At 50.0% G+C, this 22,732-nt stretch overlaps 1 protein-coding gene and 1 long non-coding RNA gene across 3 annotated transcripts in view; one reads left to right on the forward strand and one right to left on the reverse strand.

Annotated features, from left to right (window-relative positions):
* The window catches only part of Jdp2 (Jun dimerization protein 2), a 39,194-nt gene that overhangs the window by 4,191 nt on the left and 12,271 nt on the right, over positions 1–22,732 (forward strand). Inside the window, exons 1-2 of one of the 2 annotated variants that reach the window (XM_015494166.2) lie at positions 4,830–5,259; positions 5,510–5,733. In XM_015494166.2, the coding sequence (XP_015349652.1) occupies positions 5,533–5,733 (201 nt within the window). In that variant the 5' untranslated portion in view covers positions 4,830–5,259; positions 5,510–5,532. Of the gene's footprint in view, positions 1–4,829; positions 5,260–5,509; positions 5,734–22,732 lie in introns of those variants that run through there. The other variant, XM_048799013.1, reaches the window with a different exon arrangement.
* LOC125615324 lies at positions 1,972–21,594 on the reverse strand. The gene is made up of 3 exons (XR_007345903.1): positions 21,580–21,594; positions 20,961–20,962; positions 1,972–2,129 (listed from the first exon to the last, which is right to left on the reverse strand). It is a non-coding gene; the product is annotated as an uncharacterized LOC125615324 (long non-coding RNA).

A 22,732-nucleotide genomic window follows, 5' to 3' on the forward strand; every position in this document is an offset into this window, starting at 1 on the left:
GGAGTTTGGGGCTGGAAAGTGGGAGAGCATAGAATATTCTGGAGAGAATCATCTTCATGGCGGTAGGAAAGGGAGACCATTGTTAATGACAACAACCCAGAAGGTACCTTAAGGGGTCATCTAGCTCTAGTGCCCCTGCAGGAAGGAAGGCCCTGTGGCCACAATGATTTCAGCTTATCATGTGCAGGTGCTGTTCCAGTTATTGACTAATTTAATCTTCTCAGTAGCCTTACAGGGCAAACGACTTTACAGTTGTGGAAAGTAAGGAACAGAGAGGTTAGGTAACTTGCCCTAGATCATACAGCTAGTGAGGGGTAGATTGAGAATTCACACTTGGACCATCTGACTCTCAACCTCCCCTTCTCACCTGCCCTGACTCTCTTGCCTCAGAGTTTGGGACAGACTTCCAAAGAGGGCCTTTTGCTGCTTGCCCTTGTTCTCAATCTTGGAGCATTCACCATCCCTTTGCTCCTCATCTCCTGGACCTCCTTGGATTTTGGAGGTTGGTTGACCCACATCATTCAGAGTCCAGGAGGCAGATCGTCACACACGATTCCCTTGGGGAATCTTTCCAGGATCCAGCTCCCAAGACCGCCTAGTCCTCCTCTTGCTGGTTCTCAGAGGCAGGATCCTTGTTTTTGACGGACAGCCCCGCTCTTGCTCTCGGGCCCCCCCACTCCATGCCCCACCCCTCACCTCCACTTGCTCTCAGCATCAAGCCTTGAGCCTGTGGCCAGCCGTCCCTGCTGCCATCCTGGCCTGCTTACCTGGAGGGGGACCGACCTTCCCAAAGAGACCAGGGGGTCTTATAGCCTCTCTGAAACCTTCGTTTCCCCTGACAGAAAGTTGACAACAACACAGATCCCAGGTTTCTCTTAATCTCTCCTTCTCTCTCTCTTTAACCTATTTATGTTATTCCGGATGAAGATGCTGGTTGGGCACTTTTAATAAAGAGAGCCCTCTGTAAGTGGGACCCTCAAAGCCAACCTGTTATTCACAGACCCTCCCCCTGAAAAAAGACTTAAGATATTTTATCCCTTTACATACAGTAAACAAGAGAAGAGCCTAAGAGCGGGAAACCTGGGTAAGTTACCTCTACCCTTTATCCTTTTCATCAGAGTGATTTTTCATGTTAGTCTCCCAGTAGATATTTTTGGACTTGAACTGCTTCATGACTCTTTTTTTTTTTCTGTTCCTGCAATGCAGCATCCAACTGTGTCCCCACAAATCCCCAAGGAAGTTGGGTAGAGAGATACAGATACCAGATCTTCAAGTTATTTTTTTTCCCCTTGGGGTCCATCTGGCCCCTGTTTTATTCAAGCTGGATTTTAGGGAGCTGCATCCAATCAGCCAGAGTCTTAGGCTCAGCAACAGCCTAGGGTCCACTGTGACCTCCTGAATGCTTTCTTATTCATGGCTGGTTTGTCAGGGCTCATGTTGGATTTGGGCATTCCCCAGCTTTCCTTCAGTGGCTAGTTGCCAACTCATTCCTGGTCAGTGTCCCAAATTGCCAAAGTCTCTTTGGATTCAAGGCCTATATGTTGAGGCGCGAGCCTCGTTTCTCAATTTTGGTGTTTTGCCAATGCCTTCTATTCCTGCATCCCAGTCACTCAAGGAGTCAGGGCTGGTGTTTATCTGCCTTTCGAGCCTCCTGAGCTCCCGAGGGGAAAACTCTGGGTTCCTCTCCTCAAGTGTTTAGTGCGTAGTTCTCCTTTTCCCACTAAATTGTTTCCGTATGGAACCACCAGTCTGGGAGATGATTTCACCTCTTGTCATCTTTCCTGTGTCTCCCTTCAAGTGGGTAAGTTCCCCCTCGCTGCTATTGGTTTCCTGCCCCCCACACCCCGCCTGTTTCTAGATCCCTAAATCACATCAAATTGTTTTACTTTTCAAATCACCAAAGCTGCCTTTCAGCCTCAGATCACAGCCAGCCCTGGGCAGTTAATGAGGATCCCATTAGAAAGGCGGCGGCTCAGCCCCTCCACCTCGTCCCCCTCTGCCAGAGACAGCTGAGTGACTTCTCGCTGTGGTGCAGGTCGGGGCTGTGGTGTCTCCTAGGAATGGCATGCGGTGAGCGTTCTGTGGTTAGAGCTGAGCGCCGAGGGGCTTCCTTGCAGGGTTGGGAAAGACTGAGAGGTTTTGGCTTCAAAGGAAAGTGTGGTCCTGGTCCTCGGGGCCAGCCTGGTACGGGGGATGGGTTCACTAGAGCAGGAATGGCAAGAATTTATGGGGCCACTACTCCCAGGGGGTGGCTACCCCTCTGGGGGGTTCCCCCCAGTAGCAGAAAATTCATTATGTCTTGGGAGCATTTGTGAGTGTCTCATTTATACCATCTGTACGAAAATAAACAGCAGCTCCAAACAGAGCCTGTCGCTCCTGGAACAGAGAGGGGTCTGGCTTCCATCTCGCAGGGGGCTGAGGCGGGAAACAGGGACGTCTCTGCAGTGCTTCTCTCGGGGTCTACTGTGGGAGTGAATAACCTGGAGGTGAAATCGTGGCCTGATGATGAGCTTCAAAGCTTCCAGAACCATCCCCACCCCACCCGCTGAAGTGTGCTGGGCTATGAATTTGGTATCGTTCGTTTGCTGTTTCATTCATTCATTGATCCATTTGTTCCTTCAAATACTTCTTCCTCCCCCTTGCTGTGCCAGAAAGGATGTCAGACTCTGGGGTCACCCAAGCAACAACCAGTCCTGACGGCTGCCTGCCCCCCAAGTAATCCCTCTGCCTGGCAGGTGGTGGCATGGCTGGGCCCCGGCAAGGTCTTGCCACGTAGGGGCGGGTCCTGGCCCTGGCCCTTTTCCTGGCCCACTCTCGAGGGTGGAGGGGTGGCTCTCTCACTGCCCTAAGCCCACCTCGGGACGAGGGGGGATCAGAGTTCATTGAACATCCCTGAGTGGGAGGCCGCAGGGGCTGTTTCCCTCTGGGCTCCCACTCGGGCTGCTGTGGGGTTATTAAGGGAACGTCCCAAACCTGGATCTGGTGGCAGGTAGAGTAGAGGGTCCTCTAGGCAAGAGATTGACCCTCCCATTCAGGGCTTCTGTGTGAAAGTCCATCCGTTGGAAAGTACTTCCTTCAGCTGAAGGCATCCCACAGCTCAAACCCCATGAGGGGAAAAAAAGGGCAGGGTCCCAAAGTCCAGGGACCTCAAGTCCAGCCTTGGTTCTGCCCTTCTCTGGCTGTGTGACCTTGGGCAAGTCATTCAACTTGAGCTTCAGCTTCCTCATGTGCAAAATGAGGATGTGGTTTAGATGAGCACAGGGCCTCCACCAGCTCCTGAGACTGTCACTCAGTGTGAATGAGTCTCAGGTCCTTTTCTGAGGTGACCCAGGGGACACTAGGTGCTGATGAGGGACAGAAAGGATGTAGAATGGAAAGGAAGGGCCAAGGGGCCAGGTGTGTGACATAGAGATGGTGGAGCACATGAAAGTGTCAGGGCACCAAATACCAGTGAGTGCAAGGCCAGGAACCCTGTGCAGAGGGTTGAGTGGCAGGCTGTGTGTGTGCAAGGATGCGGTGGCAGTTCCACTGTCCTGTCTTTTCTTCTTTTCTCTTTGTAGTTCTGGGGATTGAGCCCAGGGGCACTCTACCACTGAGCACTATCCTCAGCTTTTTTATTTTATTTTGAAACAGGATTTTTTTTAAGGCTGGCCTCAACTTTGTGATTCTCCTGCCTCAGCCTCTCCAGCGGCTGGGATGAAGGCATGCGCCACCACGCCCAGCTCACGTGGTCCTTTCTTTAAACAAAGTGATGTCCCTTGAAGTCTTTGTGGTTTGAAGTTGCAAATCACTCACATGCTTTTCCCCTCAGAGCGTAGAACCTATTTTTTTTAAAAAAAGGCCTGTGCACTGGCTCATGCTTGTAATCCCAGTGGCTTGTGAGGCTGACACAGGAGGATTGTGAGTTCAAAGCCAGCCTCAGCAACAGCGAGGTGCTAAGCAACTCAGTGAGTCCCTGTCTCTAAATAAAATACAAAATGGGGCTGGAGATGTGGAGTGCCCTTGAGTTCAATCCCTGGTACCAAAAAAAAAAAAAAAAAAAAAAAAAAGAGAGAGAGAGAAAGAGACAGGACTTGGATGGGGACCAGATTTCTCCCTTGAGAATGACATGAGATGGACAGTGTGGTTTGCACCATAGCCAGGACAGTCTCCCTGATAATGCCCCTCTCTCGGGTTCTCCATCTGAGAACCTGAACGGGGGCAGATGGTGGTGGGTCACCCTCCAGGGCCACTTGTGTGTGAGTGAGACACAGCCCAATACAGCGTGGCCTGGGGGCACCACAGCTCCCCTGTCTTGCCAAATGCATCCTTCTCCATGAAATACCAGAGGTGAGAATGGACAGACAGGCCGGAGATTTCTCCTGGGGATTTCAGTGACAGTGGAGGAGGTTTTAATTTTATGGCCCTGTGCAGACAGGGGGGAAAAGAGAGAAATGAGTTCCTTTTTGGGAATGGATGCCCCTTACAAGGCTGCTCTGAAGTGTGGGCATCTGACCTCCACGTTTGCAGTGCCTGGCAGCTTGGGGCAGCTTTCAGGATCAGACGGATGGGTGGAGGCAGGGGTGGGAATGTGCTCAGGGGCTGGACCCACCTGGCTTTATTGGCAGATGAGCTTACTTCAGTGCCACCTGTGCCTCCAAGTGCCTGTCCCTTACCCCTGAGCTTCCTCTGTATAAGGAAGGAAGAATCAGGTCTCTGGTGTTGACCTGTCTCATCTATGTCCTTCCTTCATGCCTGCGCTGTCTTCCCTCCTAAACCTCTTGAGTCCTGGGGGGGGGGAGGGGCTGGGCGGTGTGTTGGTTCCAGGAATGGGGAGACCTTGGAGGCGATCTCGGGTACTGGGTTCCACTGGGAGAGCACATGCTGACCCACTCCGTCTCCTCTGCCTCGGATCTTCCTCACAGACATCAGACACGCTCACCTCTAACTTGGATCTGCCTCATTTCAGATTCAGGGTGTCTTAATAAGTATGCAGAGGAGGCTGTGTGATGTGAGGGGAGGCACGATGCCAGGCCAAAAATAGCTCCCTCTTGAACAGGTGCGAAGGCGCTTGAGATTCCACCGTGAACACAGTCTCTTCCGAGGCGTCCCTTGCCATGTAAATCCCAGCCCCGCCCGTTTGCACCGTGTGCAAACCTGAGCAACTTTTCTCTCGGAGTTTCGCCTTCTTCCTCCATACAAGGGGCTCTGGCCCAGCCTGCCAAGGCAGACGGAAAAATTGGGACCTGGCATGGAGCGCATGCCGAATAGATGTTACCGGTAATTGCCTTACGCGTCGCCTTAAAAACCAAACAAGAGGGCAAACACTCCTGGCAGTGCCGGGCATGGTGACCTCAGTGTGAGTTAATTGACTGAGTTTTCCTTGATAATAGAAAGGATTGGTGGGCAGATGAGTGCCTGAAGGGGAGGGATGCCGGAGAACACAGATGGGAGAAAGGACCGGTCCTGGCCAGGTGAGGGACTGCTGCTCAACCTGACTGCCCTGTCCTGCTTCTTCTGCCCACTCCAGGCCAGCCTGCCGCTCCTCCTGCTATGATGCCTGGGCAGATCCCCGACCCTTCTGTGACCGCAGGCTCTCTGCCAGGGCTCGGCCCCCTCACCGGACTCCCCAGCTCGGCTTTGACTGCAGAGGAGCTGAAGTACGCCGACATCCGCAACATCGGGGCCATGATCGCGCCCTTGCACTTCCTGGAGGTGAAACTGGGCAAGAGGCCCCAACCGGTAAAAAGTGAGGTGAGCAAGCCTCATTAACCCCAGGTACAGCTCAAGCGCCACAGACTTGGCTTCGCGTCCTGGGTCTGGTCCCTATCGCGCAGGGGAACCTTGGACTTGCTGTTTGGAGTGTGAGGACCGGTAGCATCTGTGCTGCCCCAGGCTTGTTAGATGGGGAATCCTGGCCTCACTGCAGACCTGCTGAGTCAGAGTCTGCATTTTAACAAGCTCCCCCTGGGATTCATGGACACATTAAAGTTTGAGAGGCACCCGGCTAGGATGGGAGGTTTAATCTGTCTCTGCTTCTTCCAGGGGCTAGAGAAGCATGATGATAATGATAATGAATAATATCTAGGCAATCTCTCTGGGGGGTTGGGACGACCAGCAGAGATGATGGAAATGTGCACATGTTTTAAAAGCTATACAAGGGGACAGTGATATTGAGCTGGCTTTAAAAGTTATCATTTGCAACATCATTGCCTCCACCCCTTTGGGCCTTAGTGTGCCAGCCTTCTTGAAAGAAGGCTGATGTGATCTTCCTCTGCAAGCAGCTGCCAGAGCCGGGCATGGCCTCAGTCCCAAACATCATCTGCCTGAGATGGAGTTGGCAAAGGACTCAGCCCCTCCCCCCCCAAGGTCTCCTGCACCTGCAGCTTTCACTAGCTTTACTTGCAGAAGAGCAGCTTATCCCCGGGGACTGGTGAGAAGCAGAAGTCCCCAACATGACTGAGTATCAGTGCAATGCATGCCCTGGCCACTTATCTATGGCTGGGGATTTGTCCAAAGGCCCGGCCTGGCGAGCACCCCAGCAGCCCATTTCTTCAGCGGCCTGAGAGAGTAGTTACCATCAGGTCAGCCCAGTGGGGAGAGGTGGAGAGGGGCTGAGGGCAGGCTGTGGGGTGGAGCTGAGCATCCCAGCAGAGCTCTGCTTGGAGGGAGGGTTCACAGGTGAGGATGAGACAGGAAGGAGGATCCAGCCTCCAGGGTAGAGACTGGGCATGGGTCGGGTTGCATTAGTTTGCTGGTTAGGATTCAGCGGTCTTTCCTCGTGAATACCTTAAAAATTGCAAAGAAGGGCTTTAGGGGGCTTGGACCCTGGTGGCAGCCTGGCCCTTGAGGGCTGGATCTGGCTCTCAGATGTGTTTGTTTGGCCTGTGTTGCACTTTCAAAGCGCCTTGAACCAACATTTCACTTAAAATTTCAATTAAAAAAAATAGGAAGATCTGGCCCCACATCGCCCTATGGGGCATGGCAATGGCTAAATGGCATGGAGAGCGAAGGCCACCTCATTTTTCCTCTCTCTAGTTACCCACCCTCAACCTCACCCCATGACCTTGGTCTTGCTCACACGGTTGGCTTTGCGTTTGTTGCTACCGGCTGCTTTCCTTGACCTCCACTGCCTGGTCCGCGCCGTGGCCTTCTGTGCTCCAGACACCTGGACTAGGTCCACCCTGGGTGCCTACTAAGGACTGTGGCTTCAGAGAGAGCGGACCATGATGTTTCCTTCTGGATGCACTTGGTCAGCTCCCAGGTCACTTCCTGGCTTCTTTAGTGGTCTGTTTTCCTTAAGGAGGACCCTTTTCTTTCCACCCTCTGCTAGTCCCTCTCAAGCCCTAACTTGAAAGCCGCTGTTTCTGGGTCATCCCTCAGTGTAATTGCTGTCGAGAGCCATAGCTGAGCATTGTTACTGGGGCTCTGCGGCCACCAGTGGGGTTGATGAGGCCTTGGGCAGGGGCTGAGTCTCCACCTCTCTCCTTCCCAAAGGCTCTGGAGGACCTTCCTTTTTTTTGGAAAAGGTCTTTATTTGGGTTGGGTATTTTTACATTTCACAGCCACCCCCAAGCTGGTGGCATAGGCCCTGTACCTGATAGTGACGCGCTGTCCTCCCAGGCACCCACAGACGTGTACCTTCCAGGCTGTGAAAATAACAAGCCGTTTTTAGGGCATATTTGCATGTCCTCTCACTGGCTCCTTCGCTGTCAGACTGCAGCGCGGGGGCGAGGCGGCAGATGGAGCCCCGAGACTCCACCTCTCTGGGAATCCACCTCCAGGTCCTCCCAGGTCAGACCCCAGGGGTGGGGGCAGCTCATTCTTGGAGCAGCTAAAACCCAAAGGGGATGGGAGAGAAATTTGCAGCTGATGAAGCTTCCTTCCAAAGATCGATTTTGCATGTGGCAAACGGCCCTTAGTGGATTTTCACATTGGCGTTTTAGACTAGTCAAAGTTTCTCCAATGATAATGAGGTACTAGCTCACGTCAACTGAACATTTAGTACGTCCCAGGTCCTGTGCTAAGACTTAACAGGCAGGATCTCATTTATTCCTCACCCAATCCGGGTGACCAGGTTATCCCTGTATTAGAGAGAAGGAATTTGAGGTCTAGGGAGGAGGTTCCGTGTCACGCTGCTGGGCAGTGACAGTGCTGGGGCCTGGCTGATGATGACGATGTTGCTGTCACCACAGCAGTATGTCCCTGTCCCTGATCCAAGCACCAGGCATGTACTAAGCACTCCGTGAAGGACCTCATTCATCTCACACACTGACCCTGTGCTGTTGTAGTGTTCCCCTCACAGATGAGGTTGACAAGGCCAAGAGAGGCCCAAGGTCACTTGCCGGGAAGTGAACCCAGCAGTCTGACTTTAGACCCAAGCTTTAACCTTTTGCTATGGCCTCCTATGTCCCCTGAGTCCTTTCCAGGCTTCTAATCAGAGATCTCTCTGGCTGAGGAGGCCAGATGAACCTGGCCCCAGAACACTTGATCATTTTGATGGCAGAGCCGAGTTGGTACTGAGCCCTGCAGTTCTGAAGCCTTGTGGTCTCCCAGACCCCAAGGGAGATCAGGCCAGGCCACGCGCAGGCAGTGGTGACACAGGAGGCTCTTGAGCTATCTGCCTCACAGAGGCCATCTCCTGGGCCATGTCCAAGTGCATGAAGGAGTTCGGGAAAAGAAAATTGGAAGAATTAAGTTAAGCAGCAGGTTTGTGAACTATACAGTGCTTTATGCCGATTATTTTCTGTGAAATATAATATTAAACTGTTTTGGATCACCTGCTTGCCTATGGTCCATCTGCTAAGCACCTAGTGTGTGCCAGGCCCTGGAACCTGAACCAGGAGCAAAGGAGACAGAATCTCTCCTCCTGGAGCTTGGTGTGGTAGGATGGGCAGCCACCAAGGAGCAGATTACCCAGCAGGAGAGAAGACCAGGCAGTGGTCAGTCCTGCAAAGAAAAGTTCAATCCCCATCAACAGAGGCAAGACGCTTGCTCCGATGTTGGGTTGGCCAGGGACTCTGGGAACACTGCGTCCTTGGCTCTGGGACTTTTGAAACCGTTGCTCCTTTCTGACCTCTCTTTTCTTTCTTTTCCAATATTCCTTTTCAAGACACCTTTGCTCTCTGGCTGTTTCCAGACCTTTCCTTCCTTCCCTGTTTGTTCTATAGCCCCTGAAAGCTGGACCTGGAGATCCAGGTCATCTGCTGCGGTGGGCTGCTGTGGCCACCCTTGCACACTTAGCCACACACTTGCACACTTAGGCACAGACTCACCTGGTGGACAGGCTCCCTCTCCCCAGGCCACTCTGCAGTGCCCTGGGGGAGGCTTAGGGTTTCAAAGGATGCTGGTCCAGATGACCTTTCAGGAAAGAAGTTGTAAAGTGTAATTCCAAGGTCTGTCATCAGCCTGCAGGTGAGTCTTGTGTGGTCCTCATAGCATCCAGTCCTTCTGTCCTTTCCTTCCTTCCTTCCTTCCTTCTATTTCTGAATGAGTTGCCATATTTGAAAGCTAGGAAGTGTGGACTTTCTGGTTTCTTTTAAAAAGAAAGGCAGTGAGAAACAGGAGCTGAGGAGCACCTGGCTGCAGAGCTACCAGGTCTTTACTTTGCCACAGACCCCACCACTCCCAGTTACTTTGCACCTGGCCCACTTCACACTGCCTGGGTTTGAGTCTCTTCTGGGTTTAGGTCCCGAGGGCGGGGACTATATCTTACATTCCATTTCATTTCTACCATACTGTTCAGCCCCTCACATGGATCGTGTATTAATACCTGCTTACTGGTCTGGGCATTATTAGCTGTGTCTCTGAAATTTTTCTCTTCCTCCATTGTTGTGTGTCCCAGTTCTTACCTTGTTCTTGTTCTGTGGCTTTTCCATTTCTGGATTTAAATGACTGTAGGTAGAAGAAAAAGGGGAAAAAAAGGAGGCGGGGGAGAACACAAATAAAATCAAATCAGCCATTCCCAAACTCGGCTGATCACCCACACGGCTTGGGGAAACTTCTGTATAGATTTCCAGATCCTACCCCAGGCCACTGGAATCAGAATCTCTGAGGGTAGAATTTAGGGAATCTCGTCACTAGTAGGCTCAGAGATTACTTAGATCCTTTTGAAACATGACTCTAAGCCATTTATACCTCTCCTCCAGCCCTCCGATCCTTCTCAGTTGCCTTCTGTGGGTTTAACCTGGAGGAATCCGCGTGTGTACACCATCACAGACTGCCCTTTCCATTTCCCCTCATTTTTAGAGCAGGAGAGGAAATGTAGCTATTGGTGGATTTCCCATTGGTGAATTCCCACCTTCTTGAGAGCCCTGTGGAACATTTCACACCTTTGTGTGAAAGGTGAATTGGAATCTGTGAGCCATCAGGGTCCTCAGAAAGCAGTTCACTCTCAGACACAGGTGATGTCCTCAGAGTATGTTCCTAAAAGTGACTTAAGATAGTCATCCATGTTTTTAGCCTGAGCATAAAATGTTGCCCCAAACCAGCTGGCGTGTGGGGTAAACATGGGCCTAAGCTTGCTTGTGTTTTTAGTGACTTGAAACGTAAAGGCAGCCCACTGGCATTTTTTAGCAAGCCTTGCATAATTGGTTTTTAATTTGTGGCTCTTTGGAATAGCATTGGCCTTCTTCCTCTGGCTCAGATGCCTTTTTTTTTTTTTTTTTTTGGCAGAGAGATCTAATCTGTCCTTTCTTTGAAATCCTGAATTTCCACTTTACTTTCCTTCACTTGGTTGGCACGTTTTAGAAAGTGGTTAGCTTTTTTTGTTTTTAAACAATTAGATTGGAAGGAGAATGAGTGATAGTGACTGAAAGCCCTGAGTGTCTTTGACATTGACCCCTGTGGCACCGAGTCTTGTTTGATACCATACCCTGAGCATTCACAGGGTTCTGGAGATGATGCCTGCCACTTAGAGGTGCACACGTAAGGTAGGATTGTGACTGACTTTGCAAATACGTGGATTATACGAGTTACTTTATATAACTGATTCAAAAAGTCAAGCAGTGGGACTTGGACTTGGACTTTCATTTCCTGGAGGATCCCTTGCCCCGGAAGTGCTAGGCAGCCCGAGTGTTTGGGGGCACCCAGGTATGGTGGGAGTTGGGCGCTTTTCTGGCTTCCTAGTCAAAGGGGCTGCTAGAGCCCTGGACTGGAGTTTAAGCTGCAGAGTTCAAAATGTGGCTCTGTTGCTCATCCCCGGGAGGATCCCCGGGAGGACCTTGAACAAGGCAGCTGGTCCTTCTGAGCAGGTCCTCATCTGTAGAGTGAGGAAGTTGAGACTCATAGAGTTTCTTCATGAGGTGTGCTGGGGCACTGAGTGCAAAGATGACTTAAGCTATAGCACGAGTTACTTTACCTGTAAATCACCTTTATTGGGACCCGAGTGCATTTGGAGTGAATCCCCTAATCTGACAGCACTGGCCTTCTGTGGGAGCCTATGTCCTGGGGTTCAGGGAGGCAGGCAGACCTTCCTGTTTCTGATTGTTCATGCAGTTTAACTGCAGCTGGAGTTCCAGTCGCCTTCACACCGGGTGAGTGGGAGGACTCCACAGCCCTCTGTTTCCTCCTCAGCTGCTCTGGGTGACCCCTTATCTTGTTTCCTGTGGTGTCAAGGTCATTGCTGGATTCCTGTCAGCCACCGGTTTTTTTTTTTTAGCTGCTGACCTCTTTAGTCAATGCTGGTCATCTTTCTTTGGTGTCCCCAGATCCACTGGCACATGGACTCTGAGATAGGAAGCGGAGTTCTCTCCCAGGTGAGGCTCACCTGGATCAACAATGTGGAGCCATTTGTCTCTTTCCCCAAAAGGCACAAAGCAACATGGCCTGTAGTCTTAGAAGGACATTTAGACCCATTCAGGCAGGCTGTAGAGGTGCTGGGAATGGGGTCCCAAGCCTCCTCTGGGTTTAGCACCCCTCAAGGCTGTGCACGTCCTACCATGTGCTGTGCTCTGCTCTGTGACTTCAGGGTCCTGCGTACTCTGTACAGTGCATGCGCACGCTCGGGATGACAAGCCCCCTTCTGCTTGCTTCCTCCCTGCTCCCCCACAACACAGCCCCCTCCAATGAAGACCTGGGCTCTTTGTAAATAACGCAGCAAAGCAAGATGCTGCATTGGAGTAGTTTGACTCTGGAGAGGCCATAGACATTTGAGATTCAATTTTCTCCTTTGTAAAAATGGGGAAGAAAATTAAAACACACACACACACACACACACTCCAAAACCCAAAGCCATGTGATGTAGGTATTTGATTTGGAGCATTTTTAATTCTGTGGAAAAATTTTCCTGGTCAGGAATAAAGAAGTAAGTTGGATAGCTGGCTCTCAAATGTGAGATCAGAGAGCGAACACCAAATTGTTTCACATTTGATCACTGTGTTAGTCAGCTGTTTATTGCTGTGACAAAATGCCTGAGAAAATAACTTAAAGGAGGAAAGATGTATTTGGGTTCATAGTTTCAGAGGTTTCAGTCCATGGTCATTGGGCTTCATTGTTTCTGGGCCTGTGGTGAAGCAGAACATCATGGTGGGGAGCATGTGGTGGAGCAGAGCTGTTCACCTCATAGTGGCCAGGAAGCAGAGAGAGGGAGAGAGAGAGAACACGGGGCCCAGGATGAGATATCCCCTTGGAAGACATATCCCCAGTGACCTACTTCCAGGCCCCACCCCCTGAAGTTTCCACCATCTTCCCTGATAGTGCAGCCCATGAGCCTTTGGAGGACATTTCAGATCTGAACTATGACAACTATCAGATCTCAAAGAATCCAAGCACAGATTGGAAGCTAGCCGAGGGCTCCTGGTTATTCTAAGATCTTCAAGGCATCACAATGAGAAATGAAGTAAATAGTCAACCAAAGCTGAAAAGGACGTTGGTCTAACTAGTGTGGATGAAGGTCTTGGGAGTGGGGGGTTGAGCAGTGGACCAGGAATGGGATAACCTGGGTATAGACTTTAGATTGTAAATGAAATACCAACCAAGACATGCTCAAGCACCGAAATTCAGGAACCTTTCTCTCACTGACTCGATGACTGGGGTTGGGTATATAAATCTGATATTTCACCAACATTGACTCATTTTCTACTTCAAGGAAAACAAGGCTGTTTTGTTTTTGTTTTCCTGGAAGGATTTTTTTTTTTTTAATGTGGGGAGAGAAACCTCTACCTCAAACTGTAAACAAAAAATCAACTCAAGATAGATCAAAGACCTAAATTTAAGAGCTAAAACTATAAAATTCATAGAAGAAAACAGCTATAAATCTTTACGATCTTGGATTAAGCAATGGTTTCTTAGATATGACACCAAAAATCACAAACAACAACAACAACAAAATAGAGTAGACATCGTAAAAATTGAAAACTTTTGTGCTTCCAAGGACACAAAATGTAAAAAGACAATCACAGAGCCAGGCGCTGTGGCACACACCTATAATTCCAGCAGCTCTGCAGGCTAAGGCAGGAGGATCTTGAGTTCAAAGCCAACCTCAGCAACAGGGAGACACTGTTGAGCAACTCAGTGAGACCCTGTCTCTAAATAAAATTCAAAATAGGGCTGGAGATGTGGCTCAGTGGTTGTGTGCCCCTAAGTTCAATCCCTGGTACTAAAAAAAAAAGAAAGAGAGAGAGAGAGAAACAATCACAGAATAAAAGTTTAAGATTTTGCAAATCACATATCTGTTAAGAGGCTTGTATCCAAAAAATATAAAACAAAAACCTATGATCATTGAATAATAAAAAGACAACCCAGTTGTAAATGGGCAGAGGATCTCAATGTACATTTCTTCAAAGAAAATATTTAAGTGTTTACTGAGTGCATGAAAAACTGTTTAACATGAAAAGCCATCAAAGGCTAATGAGAACCCAATTAGGTATCACTTCATACCCACCAGGGTGATTATAACAAAAAAAAGAGCGACACTAGCAGGCATTGGTGAGGAGGTGAAGAAGCTGAATAATAAGATTCTGGCGGAGATGTAATGGTGCAGCCACTTTGGAGAACAGTCTGGCAGTTCTTCCGATGGCTAACCAGAGTTACCATATGATCTAGCAGTTCTACTTCTCTGTCACCAGTAGAAAGAAAAACATGTCCACACAAAAACTTGCCCATGAATGTTTGTAGAAGCATAAATCATAATATCCCCAAAGTGGAAATAACTCAAATGGCCATCAGTGGACTGATAAATAAAATCCCACATATCCATCCAATGAGGTATTATTTGGCCACAAAGAGGAATGAAATACTAATACATGCTACAACAGGGATGAAACTCAAAAACATTTCCTGAGTAAAAGAAGCAAGTCAGAGAGGACCACTTATTGCATGATTGATATATATGGAATATCTAGAATAGACAAAGTCATAGAGACAGGAAATAGAACTTGGTCCCCTGGTCCCCTAGTGCTAGGGAGACGGGAAGAATGCGGAACGGCAGCTAAATGTTGTGGAGTTTTCTTTGGGGAGTGATGAAAATGTTATAAAATCGATGATGGTGAGAGTTGGACATCTCTGTGAATACACTAAAAGCTGATGAAGTGTATATTTCCTTGGGTTACATCTATGATGCGTGTGAAGTTTATCTCATAAAACTGTTTTTAGCCAGAGGTGGTGGCACATGCCTGTAATCCCAGTGACTGGGGAGGCTGAGACAGGAGGATCGAAAGTTCAAAGCCAGCCTCAGCAACAGCGAGGTGCTAAGCAGCTCAGTGAGACTCTGTCCCTAAATAAAATACAAAATGGGGCTGGGGATGTGGCTCAGTGGTTGAGTGCCCCTGGGTTCAATCCCCAGTACCCCCCCCAAAAAAACTCCAAACTTTTTAAAATAGGAAAGGATAACATCCACCTCACAGAGATGTGGGAAGGATTAAGAGGGATAATGTAACACATCACCCCGTGTGTAGCCATGCTCCATAATTAGTAGCCATAGCTAGTAAATCCCCTTTTTAGGCTAGCAGCTGTGAAGAAGCCAGGATCTTTTTAGGGCTATTTTTTCTTTTTATTCCTAGTAGCCATCCAGAAACAAAGACTAGGATGTTGGTACAGAACTGCCCAGGAAAAGGTATAGAACAGTGGGGTCTAACTGGCTGCACCTCCAAATTCCCTGGAGAGCATTCTCATTGGATTAGTCTGTGGGGTAGTAAGTGGTCCTAAGTTTTATCTATTGGTTGAAACCTCTGGTGTAGTAGGAGCCAGCCTAGGTCTTTGAAGGAGTGAGGACACTGTGTTCAGGACAGATGGCTTCCCGGAGCAATGAACTTGATGGTTTGCAAACTTCCTTTGCAGACATCATCTCTTCTGATGTGTTCCAACAACCCCGGGAGGCAGGTGTCATTACTACCATGAGTTGTTATGGAAGGAAGCTCCTTGAGATTAAGTCACCTGCTGGGGCCTCATTTTTAAAGCATAATTTCACCTCTTCTGTTTAAAAGAAAGCAAGACCCACATACATGCTTCTATCTATTAGTTATCAAATCAAATGCCTTGGAGAGCATGGCCAAGGGGACATGTGCTGCCAGGCTGGTCTATTCTGCATTGACTTCAGAACGAAGCTCTTTCTGCTACTTGTCTTTAACTGATGGCTGCATGCTTTATTGCTTGATAGCTATTCATGTTAAACAGCTTTTCATGATGAGCATCTTGAGAGTGGACAGCAGCTGAGAAAGCATTATCTGTCTGTCTGTCTGATCGCCGACCTACCATTTATAACCAACTACTGACCTGCCTGTCCAAGAAAAACAAGAGAGGAATAATCTGCGTGCCGAGGCTGTCAGAAACCTGCAATTGTCCCACATAAGCTCTCAGTTAAAAGTTTTGTATCAATCAAAACACATCTTATTTTCCCATGTGACTATGTTACAGTTGTAAGCCCTTAGATAAAATTCTGCTTTATCTAAATTTAGTATTTTGCAGTATCATGTGAACAAGATACTTCTGCTGAAACTGCTCTAAAATCCACTGGGTTTTATATATATATATATATATATATATATATATATATATATATATTCCACAAAGCTGGTTCACAGACCAGCAACACCAACATCTGGGAGCATGTTAGAAGGGCTGGATTCGAGGATCTTGCCTTAACCCACTGAAGATGGTGCTGTGGAGAGTGGGGCTGAGACCCGTGATGCAACAAGCCCTCCAGGGGATTCAGATGCTTTCTGCAGGTTAGATGACCTGATGGTGCCTTCCAGCTCTGTCTAAGATCCTATCTGAGCATGGTTACAAGGATCTAAAACAACATTTTTCTTCAAACCTAACTCCAGTTTCCTGGATGGATCTGTCTGCCGTGAATGTATGTAGTACCTGAATCCGGGTGAGGCAAGACTTGCTGTCTGAATCAGGGCTCCAGACCAGTTATTTCCATGTCTAGGGATCCTAGGCATGGCATGGCATTGCCAGTGTCTGCGTCCTAAGGGATCTCCCAACTAATTAAGCTGCAGATTTTGTCAATAGCTGCATGCTTTATTGCTTTCAAAGGGAGAATTACATAAGCTATTCTAATGCCAAAGGATGTGGCTTCTAAACTTGAGTCTCAGCTGCTCTAGTCCAAGAACTGGGGAGGTGCTCCATACTCCTGGCAGTGGGGGGTGGGGGGTATGGAAGGTGGCTCTCAGTCTCAGTGTGGCCAAGCCTTTCTTTATCCCTCTCTGAACTTTTATTGCATCTTAATCCTTCTGCATATCACTCACTGTAAAATCACCCTTCCATCTCTCAGGCCAGGCAGCCCTGGTTGGGAACTCATTTGGCCCTGTCACATCGGTGGGATTTTTATTAGCAGGCGTTCAGAACCCTTGATGTAGAGGTGGCCGTTCTGCTGGGCAATTTGTCTGTTATCTATGTCTCATGCCTGAAAGAAATTGGCTGAAATCTGTGTTTTAGCTGCACACCCTGCATACAGATTACATGGAGCTGCCTTGGTGGAGAATAATTAAACCAAGGACCTTGTTTTTCACCTTCGTGATGAAAGACAAATGACTTCCAAGGCTTTAATAGGATGGCACTTGAAGTGGTCTTTGACTTTGGCCAACTCGGGGCTTTCAGAAGAGCCCTGTTCATAAATATTCAATGCAAGGATTGCATTTTCGTCTAATTGTGGAAGGCATCGTGGGGCAGGAGCTCTCCTCTCTGTTTTCTGACCCCGTATGATCCAGGCACGTTACAGCGCTTCCTGCTGTGGTTCAAGAATTGGTTTCAACTGATTGTCATTCTTTGAGAAGAAAATGGGTTTTTCCCAGGCAGGTGTATTCTGCTGCTTGCTATCTTTTGGGGAGGGTGCGAGTCCTGTGGGGCCACTATTTCTCTCCTTTTCTCATCTGTTAAAGGTATTGTCAGTTGGGCAAGAAGCTAGATTGATTGCCTAGTGGGAAATCAGACCCCAAAAAACCGTAGATAGGAAAAAGGAAGGAAGGAAGGAAGGAAGGGAGGGAGGGAGGGAGGGAGGGAGGGAGGAAGGAAGGAAGGAAGGAAAAAGCTAGAATAGACACATTTCCACAAACTCATCTTTCTCCAAATGGCTCTTTTCCAGCAGAGGAGTCCCCCGCAGTCTTTGTCTCTTTTCCTCTTCCATGGTGGGTTTTCTGCCCGTGCAAGGTGACTTTTCCTACCTCTCCTGGACTCTTTCTCATATTTGTAGTTAGTGTTTGCTCTTTCGTTAGCTGTATATGGGTGTCAGCCTTCCTAGCAGGCTTTCTCGGCCTTTGTTCCAAACACAATGCTCTCTTCTTAGCAGCGGAGACAGACTGTTCATAGAAACCAGCACCAAGCCTGCAGCCTCTAGTTTAATAGATTCTCTTAACTCTAAAGGCAAAGTTTTTGCCGTGGACAAGAGGGATTGGGAGGTCCAAGGTCAGAGAAGTGCTTCATCTTGCTGAAATGTGGGGAGACAAAGAAGTTGGGTTGGATGGATCCACCTGTGGGCACTGATGCCCAAAGGAATGCAGGTTGTCAGGCTTCCAGTTCATGAAGAAGGTGCTCCTGCTCCCCCACCTGGGCCGGGCAAACTCACTGCCTGTCCTTGAACGGGAGCTCCTAGCCTGATGATGCAGGGGGATGTGGGGACTCTGGGTCTCCTCAGTTCTGGGACCTCCAGATGGAGCTGACTTTATAGCCCTGCCTCTCCCCACCCTTTTCTGAAGATGTTGAGACCACTGAGCTGCCCCTTCTCCATCCACTCCCCAGCCGTGGCAACTGAGTGAATGACTTTGGCAGGTGGAACCATTCATGACCTCTGCCAGCTCCTGTCCAGAGCCTTCACCCGGTGATTGGCTGGGATGCTCTTGAGCGAGCACAGCTCCTGCGCATGGGTTTGTTCGTAGATGAATGTGTTTGGTTCTGTCCTGGTGCTGGGGGATGGCTGGAGTGAGGTAAAAAGAGCACTGGATAGGGAGTCGGGAATCCTAGGTTCTTGTCCAGGCCACAAACTCTGCAAGGGACCAGCATACAAAGAGTCAACAAAGCACAGGCTTTGTTCTCATGGAACTCCCACTTTGATGGAGGAGACGGAAACTGAGGATAGAATACCATGCAGTAGGGACCAGGATGAGCTCAGAGTTGTACAGGAGCTCAGAGAGGAGGGATGCCTCCCCAGCCTGCAGAGTGTGAGATCTGAGAGGATCCCACTTCCTGTGGGAGGTGATGCTCCGGCTGAATGTACAGGAGACGTGGGAAGCCAGCCATGGGAACAGTGGGACACAGGCATGCAGCCAGGGAAGTGCAGGGCAGAGAGAAGCTCAGTGCTTCTGAGCATAGACACAGGGTTGGGGTAGACGGCAGGTGAGACCACAGGAGGAGGGCCAAGATCAGGGATCCCTGCTTGGTACCTTAGGGAGCCTGGGCTTCATCCTGAAGGTCAGAAGGGCCACTCCCTGCCATCAAAGGCCAGTGACTGGGTCATATTTGCATTTTGGAAAGGTCCCTCCAATGGCTAGGATGGGGGATGGTCATGCCAAATCAGGGGGAGAGAAAGTGGCAGTGGGTAGACAGTGGGGACCACATCTGAGGATGACTCAGGGTGTGGAACTGGATGGCCTCTGTGTTCAAAGCTGGAGCTCATGACAACAGGTGAGGGTGAGGCCTGAGTTTCTAGCTCTAGGGAAGGTAGATGGTGGCCAGTGGGAGTGGAGAATAGAGATGCGGGAACCAACAGAAGACCAAGGCTTTGAGGTGCTGAGCAACAACCACACAGAGCATTCAGCTGGCAGCTGAGCATCTGGGTCTGCAAATAAAGGTTTGGTTGGCATTGCAAGCCACGAGAGGAGATGGAATGGGGCTCCAGAGGTGGAGCATAGGGACTGAGAGAGCAGAAGGCCAAGGATGGGCCTAGAAAGCTTCACCTGGACCCGTGGAAAGAGGATCCCAGGCAAGAGACTGATGAGGCATGGTCAGAGGACAGACAATCTGAGTGTCATAAACTCGGGGCAGAGAGAATCTGGAACAGGGATGATGTACAGTTAGCACAGGCAGGAGGCCCAAGAGGATGGACTGATCAGTGTCCTGTGCGCTTGTCCTGAGGCCCCTGTCCCTGCCGTCAAGTGTGAGCCTTAGAGCCTAGATGCTTGCCACTTTTTAAAAGGGGATAGGGAGCCAGGCATGGCGGTACACACCTGTAATCCCAGTGACTTGGGAGGCTGAGGCAGGAGGATTGCAAGTTCAAAACCAGCCTCAGCAACTTAGCAAGAAGCTAAACAACTCAGTGAGACCCTGTCTCAAAGTAAAAAATAAAAAATGGCTGGGGATGTGGCTCAGTGGTTAAGCACCCCTGGGTTCTATCCTTGGTACCAAAAAGGGGGTTGGGGATGTCCTTCCCACGGCCCAGTCCTTCTCCAGCCATCAGGCCAACATGCCCAGGTAAGTCAGAGTTGGAGGAGACTTTGGGAAGGTCTTAGCCACAAGGAAGGCTGCCGGACAGGCTGAGTGGGGTCCATCTGTGTCTTTCTGCCTTGGCGACCTCTGGTTGATGCTTCCTTGCTGAGTGGCAGTTCTCCCACTTGTAAGGCCCCGCAGACCCACCTTGCCTAGGTGTTCGGGGACTAGTGAGAAGTGGAAGCAATTGTGTTTATTAAAGATGAGCCTCAGGTCTGGAGAGGCGAGCTGATGGTCTGAGGTCCCAGAGCAAGACATGGCCTTGACGAGGACCAGGCGGGGTCTGTGTGGGCCAGCGATCATAAATTAGCCGCCACGGGCTGGTGCAGCCCACTGAAGTGTTTTGTTTGGCTCATGTAATATTCCTTTCAAAATGAAATTCGTTGCCAACATTAAATATTGGGAGACTTTTAGGCACAGTGCCATCTAACCCTCCTCCTTACTAATGGCTAGTTCCTTGCTTGGCTCCTGGAGGTGGTATGGGTTGGAAGTAGCCGCGGGGGAGTCAGGGGTAACCCCAGTCTTGAGTGATCATTTGTCTTAATTTTTTTCTGAAAGCCCTGCCCACTCTTCCCTGGAACAGCTGAGGTCCAGACTTCAGCCATCTAGGCGGGAAGGCTTGGCCAGAGGAGAGTGGACACTCAGTGGCCTACTGTTTCCAACAGCTAGGCCCCAAGGGAGGTGCTGGGGGAGAGGGCCCTCCCAACCTTTGCGGGCAGCAGAGGGTCAGCAAGGGTATTGGAGGATGGCCCCTGGGGTTTCCTCATTCCTCCCGCCTGGCCATGATCCCACCCCTGGACTGCCTTACTTTGTTGACGGGGGGTGGGGGAGGGAGGGACCACAGCCCCTGGCTCAGCGAAGCCTGTTTATATGGGGGAATGTCTGGTATGTTTGGCATTTGGGTGTTTACTTCCCAGGGTGCTCCTGGGTCCCTGGTGTTGAAATGTGGCTTCTGCATGTGGAGGTGGGGGGTGCTCTTGTGGGCCTGGCTGGCAGTCTAGTCCGGGGCTAGTTTGGAGGTTGCAGGGTTGGTCCACCCTGCTCCTCCCTCTCCCCAGGTCTCCTTTGTGTGTCACCTGCTGTCAGGAGGGTGGCTGAGTGTGCTGCTGTGCCCAATCCACGTCTCCCAGCCTCACCTGGGATGCAGCAGGGAAGCTGCCTTCTGCAGACCCCTTCCTGTGTTTTAGGCTCTGGGCAGGAACTTAGGCCTCACGACAGCCCTGGGCAGCAGGCTCAATGCCTTCCTTTTACAAGTGAGGAGTGGAGGCTCAGGGAGACCCAGTGACTTTCCCAGGAGCCCACAGCCAGTCTGTAGCAGAGTTTCTGGAGAACTCAGTCCTTGAAGACCCCCAAAGCCAATTCTCTCAACCCTGATGCCCTGAGCCTCAGGCAAGCCTGGTCTCTCGGCCTGGTCTGTCCCCCTGGCCTGTGTTCCCAGTTTGAGATGAGACACTTCATCCCTCTGCCACTCCAGTTCGTGCTGGTTTGGGTCTCTCTCTCCTCCTTGCCACAGGCATTATTGCTCTTTTCCCTTATTGCCTTGTCCCTGTGAGAGTGTTTCCGGTGTTGTGGGTTGAATGTGTCACTTCTCTGTTCTCATTCCGTCTCTCGGTGCATCTCGCAAGATCTCATTTTGAAAATGCCTGTGACATGTCAGAATTCAAATTCACATCTGGGCTGCTGTTGCCACCGTGGCAAAGCTGCTCACGGTGGGGGTGAGGCCCCTCCTTGGAGCCTCACGTGGAGCGTGCGTGTTCCACATTCATGTTAATTGTGCAATAAACTTTTTCTTTTTTTAATTTAAGAAGACCCAATAAGGAAAAAGCAAAAATGATCATTGCCATTAGAGTTGGAAGCTTCTGCTGTACGCAGACCACCTGCTTTTTGAAAAGAAGGAGTGCTCAGGCCTTGGGCACAAAGGCCTGGATTCAAACCCTGTGCTTGTTCCTGGCCATCTCAGCAGCCTTGACGTCCCCAGTTCCCTCACCTGTAAATTGGGTGGGATAATAGAACTGTCCTTGTTTGTACTGATGTGAAGCTACCATGCTCAGCATTAGTGGCTGGGAGAGGATACCGGAGTGTTATGGGTTTTGTTTTGTTTTGGTGGCTCTGGGGATTGAACCCAGAGGTGTCCTACCACTGAACTACAGCCCCAGTCTTTTTAAAAATTTTTTATTTTGAGACAGGGTCTCACTCAATTGCCCAGGCTGCCCTTGGACTTGTGATCCGCCTCCCAAGTCGCTGGGATTACGGGTGTGCGCCACCTTGCCTGGCCTATAGGAGAGATATTTATGTAAACAGATGAAGTGATGTTCTTGGGGAAAACTGAGAAGTGGCAGGCAGATGCAGATGTGGAAAAAGTAAATGCGATTAGTGGAAAACACCTGGGCGGAAAAAACGGGGAGATGATGGTGCGGTTACTTCAGATTGGAGGGGTCAGCGAGGTCTTCAACTAGGAGACTTAGCAGAGAGGACAGCAAGTGCAGGGCCCACGGTCAGGAAAGAACTGGGCATTTTGAGGAAGAGGCCCTGCTGGTCGAGGGGTAGAGAAGAGCCACGCGAGGGAGGGTCAGAGAGGCCGGCGGGCTGGGTCTCCTCAGCTGTGTGGGCCGGGAGTAGCCTAGGGTCTGTTCCATCTGTGATGGAAACTGCTGGAGGGTTTTAAGCAGAGGAGCCACGTACATTTTAGCAACGGAGAGCCCCTAGGCCCATGGCCCTGGTGTAGGGCACAGGATGGAGGGCTTGGCCCAGGGCGGAGAGGCAGCAGGGCTGGAGAGGTGTGGGTGTGTGGCTTAGAGAGGCCACCTGCCCGGTGAACTATGGGAGGAAAGGGATTAAGAATGCCTCCAGGTTTGTTTTTGGTTGAATGACCAGGTAGAGGGTGGCGGTGTTT

This window comes from Marmota marmota, unplaced genomic scaffold (assembly GCF_001458135.2).
Source record: "Marmota marmota marmota unplaced genomic scaffold, marMar, whole genome shotgun sequence".
Taxonomy (NCBI): Eukaryota; Metazoa; Chordata; class Mammalia; order Rodentia; family Sciuridae; genus Marmota; species Marmota marmota.